Raw genomic sequence first — 3,790 nt, 5'->3', positions numbered from 1 at the left:
ATAAAACTATTGTAAAATAATTATGAATTTTATATATTTCTATTACAAGGTGAGAAAGTGGCACGAGAGGCTGATTCCTTTTCTAAAGTAACCAGAAACTAGTTTCCAAATTTTGAAGACCCGCACTTCTCTTATCGTTTACTCGCTAAATCAGGACGACATAATGACAATTTTTTTTTTTTTTTTTTTTTTGAGTTTAAACACTTTAATAGCAAGTGCTGACAGTGGCAGGCCTCCCTCACCTATGGGTAATTTGGGGGACTAGATGAAGCTGTTGATGAGGTCTCACCAGGCTCTGGGACTCAGGAGTCACCACTACTTCCTGAATGGGGGCATCCCATCAATCTGAGGGTTGGTGTCATCCTCAAAGATGTGGCTGAGGTGGTTGCTGTCCATTACCGTCTGCACATGTTCTGGGGTGATGAGCGTCTTTCGGTGGTTGTAGGCCTCCTTGCCCGCCAGGTCCAGGATGTTGGCCGTCAGGTACTCCATAACGCCAGCGAGGAAAACAGGTGTGCTCCAGCTCAGGCGCTGGAAATAGCGATCTTCTCTATCTTCTCGCAGGAGGCGGTCCACGCGGCTAACCGGGAACTGCAGCTCGGCTCTTGTGGAGCGGGAGAGGGAGTGCTTCTTAGGCCTATGAGAGTGTTGGCGTCTTCTTTTCCCAGACATTGTGTTTTTGGGTGTTGCCCAGATCGGCCCAGCTGGATTGTCCGGCTCGGCTGGGCCTCTCAAGATACCAGTGCTTATCCCTGCTCACTGTATCCCTGTGGTCCAGCCTCTCATTGGTCAAGGAGATGCCTTTGTGACAGCTCAGACTTTGTGATGTCATTGGTGACCACTCGGCCCTGATCAGAACTGGCCTAGACATGTCTGTGATGTGAACCTGATCTCCCTGCTAACCTATTTGTTTCCTCTATCATATTGTAATAAAACCATATTTGCTTCCATTTGCACATTTAAATATCCCTTTTATTATTAAAATTTTTAACTTAAAAAAAAGTGTATCACTCATATTCTTCCCTCTTTTTTTAAAAAATTAGTTTCAGGTGTATAAAACAACATAATGATTAGACATTTACACCCCTCACAGAGTGATAACCACAGTCTTCTACCCATCTGACATCATATATAACTATTATAATACCATTGACAATATTCCCTATGCTGTACTTCATATCTCGTGACTGTATATATTGTGACTACTAATTTGTGCTTTCTAATCCCTTCATCTTCTCCCGAATCATGCAAGCTCCCTCCCCTCTGGCAACCATCAGTTTTTTTTCTCTGTATCTATGAGTCTATTTCTGTTTTGTTTCCTCCTTTATTCTGTTCTTTAAAACCACATATAAGTGAAATCATATGGTATTTGTCTTTCTCAGTCTGACTTAATTCAGTGAGCATAATATCTTCCAGGTCCATCCATATTGTTACAAATGGTAAGATTTTACTTTTTTTTTTTTGAGGCTCAGTAATACTCTACTGTATGTATGTACCACTTGTTTATCCAATTGTCTATTGGTGGGCATTTTGGTTGTTTCCATATCTTGGCTGTTGTGAATAGTTCTGTAGTAAGCATAGAGGTGCAGATATCTTTTTGAATTTGTGTTTTGTATTTCTTTGGATAAATACCCAGGAGTGGAATTGCTGGGTCATAAGGTAGTTCTAGTTTTAATTTTTTGAGGAACCTCTATTCTGTCATCCATAGCGGCTGCACCAATTTGCAATCTAATACTACATGAGTGTTCCCTTTTCTCCACATCCTCACCAACACTTGTTGTTTGTTGATTTATTGATGATGACCATTCTGACAGGAGTGAGGTGGTATCTCATTGTGGTTTTTGTTTGCATTTCTCTGATGCTTAGTGGCGTTGAGCATGTTTTCATGTCTCTTGGCCATCTGTATGTCCTCTTTGGAGAAATGTCTATTCATGTCCGCTGCCCAGTTTTCAACTGGATTCTTTGTGTGTTTTTTTTTTTTTTTTTTTTTTTTTTGGTGTTAAGCTGTATGAGTTTTTATAAATTTTGGGTATTAATTAATCCCTTATTAGATGTATCATTGGCAAATATCTTCTCTCATTCAGTAGGATGTTTTTTATTTTGTTGATGATTTCCTTTGCCATGCAACAACATTTTAGTTTGATGTAGTTCCATTTGTTTATTTTTTTCTTTTGTGTCCCTTGCCCAAGGAGCTATATCAGTAAAAATTTTACTCAGAGTAATGTCTGACAGTTTACTTCCTATATTTTCTTCTAGGAGTTTTATGGTTTCAGGCCTTACATTTAAGTCTTTAATCCATTTTGAGTTTATTCTTGTATATGGCATAAGAAGGTGGTTCAATTTTACTTTTTTTTTTTTGCATGTATCTGTCCAGTTTTCCCAGCACCATTAATTAAATAGACTATCTTTACCCCAGTGTAAATTCTTGCGTTTTTGTCATAGATTAAATGACCATATAGGCATGGATTTATTTCTGCTCTCTTTATTCTGTTCTATTAATCTCTGTGTCTGTTTTTATGCCAATACCATGCTGTTTTGATTACTATAGACTTGTAGTATAATTTAATATTAGGTAGTGTGATACCTCCAGCTTTGTTCTTCTTTCTCAGGATTGCCGTGGTTATTTGGATCTTTTATGGTTCCATATAAATTTTAGGATTATTTGTTCTAGTTCTGTGAAAAATACCATTGGTATTTTGGTAGGGATTGCATTAAATCTACATATTACTTTAGGTAGTATGGATATTTTATTTATATTAATTCTTCCTATCCATGAGCATGGTATATGTTTCCATTTATTTTTATTTTCTTTAATTTCTCTCTTCAATGTCTTATAATTTTCTGAATGCAGGTCTTTTACTTTTTTGGTTAAATGTATGTCTAAATATTTTATTTTTTTTGATGCAATTGTAAATGGGACTATTTTCTTAATTTCTATTTCTGATAGTTCATTGTTGTATAAAAATGCAACTAGCTTCTGAATATTAATTTTATATTCTGCTAGTTTACTAAATTCATTTATCAGTTCTAATAGTTTTTTTGGTGGAATCTTTTGTGTTCTCTATATATAGTATCATGCCATTGGCAAATAATGACAATTTTATTTCCTCCTTTCCAATTTGGATGTCTTTTATTTCTTTTTCTTGTGTGATTGCTGTGGCTAGAACTTTCAGTTCTATGTTGAAGAAAAGTGGTGAAAGTCGACATCCTTCTCTTTTCCTGATATTAAGAGGAATGCTTTAGCTTTTTTCCATTGAGTGTGATGTTAGCTTTGGGTTTGTCATATATGGTCTTTATTATATTGAGATATGTTCCCTCTGTTCCCACTTTGCTGAGAGTTTTTATCATAACTGGATGCTGGATTTTGTTAAATGCTTTTTTTGCATCTATTGATATGACCATATTATTTTCATTTTTTTATGTGGAGCATCACGTTAATTGATTTATGGATATTGAACCAACCTTGCATACCAGGAATGTATCCCACTTAATCATGGTGTATGATCTTTTTAACACATTACTGAATTTGGTTTGCTAATATTTTGTTGAGGATTTCTGTATCTATGTTAATTAGAGGTATCGGCCTGTAGTTTTCTTTTTTTGTAATGTTTTGCCTGGTTTTGGTTCAGGCTAATGGGGGCCTTGTAAAATGAGCTTGGGAGCCTTCCCCTCTTCTGGAGTTTTTGGACTAGTTCGAGGAGAATAGGTGCTAATTCTTTTTTCAATGTTTAGTAAAATGCACCTGTGAAGCCATCTGGTCCAGGACTTTTGTTTGTTGGGAGCTTGTTGA

At 36.3% G+C, this 3,790-nt stretch overlaps 1 protein-coding gene across 1 annotated transcript; it reads right to left on the bottom strand.

Annotated features, from left to right (window-relative positions):
- Positions 1-315: 315 nt before the first annotated feature.
- On the bottom strand, positions 316-672 carry LOC109455481 (histone H2A-Bbd type 1-like). Its single transcript, XM_019747065.2, has one exon. The coding sequence runs from the start codon at positions 670-672 to the stop codon at positions 316-318; it is 357 nt and encodes a 118-aa protein (XP_019602624.2).
- Between the last annotated feature and the right edge of the window lie 3,118 nt (positions 673-3,790).

The sequence above is a fragment of the Rhinolophus sinicus genome, chromosome 3, assembly GCF_057876585.1.
Source record: "Rhinolophus sinicus isolate RSI-liver-muscle chromosome 3, RSI-T2T, whole genome shotgun sequence".
NCBI classification, from domain to species: Eukaryota; Metazoa; Chordata; class Mammalia; order Chiroptera; family Rhinolophidae; genus Rhinolophus; species Rhinolophus sinicus.
This window is presented reverse-complemented; position numbering and strand designations above follow the sequence as displayed.

Bases quoted from the DNA above. Each gene is read 5' to 3' on its own strand.
- LOC109455481 (XM_019747065.2), bottom strand. From the start codon at position 672: ATGTCTGGGAAAAGAAGACGCCAACACTCTCATAGGCCTAAGAAGCAC.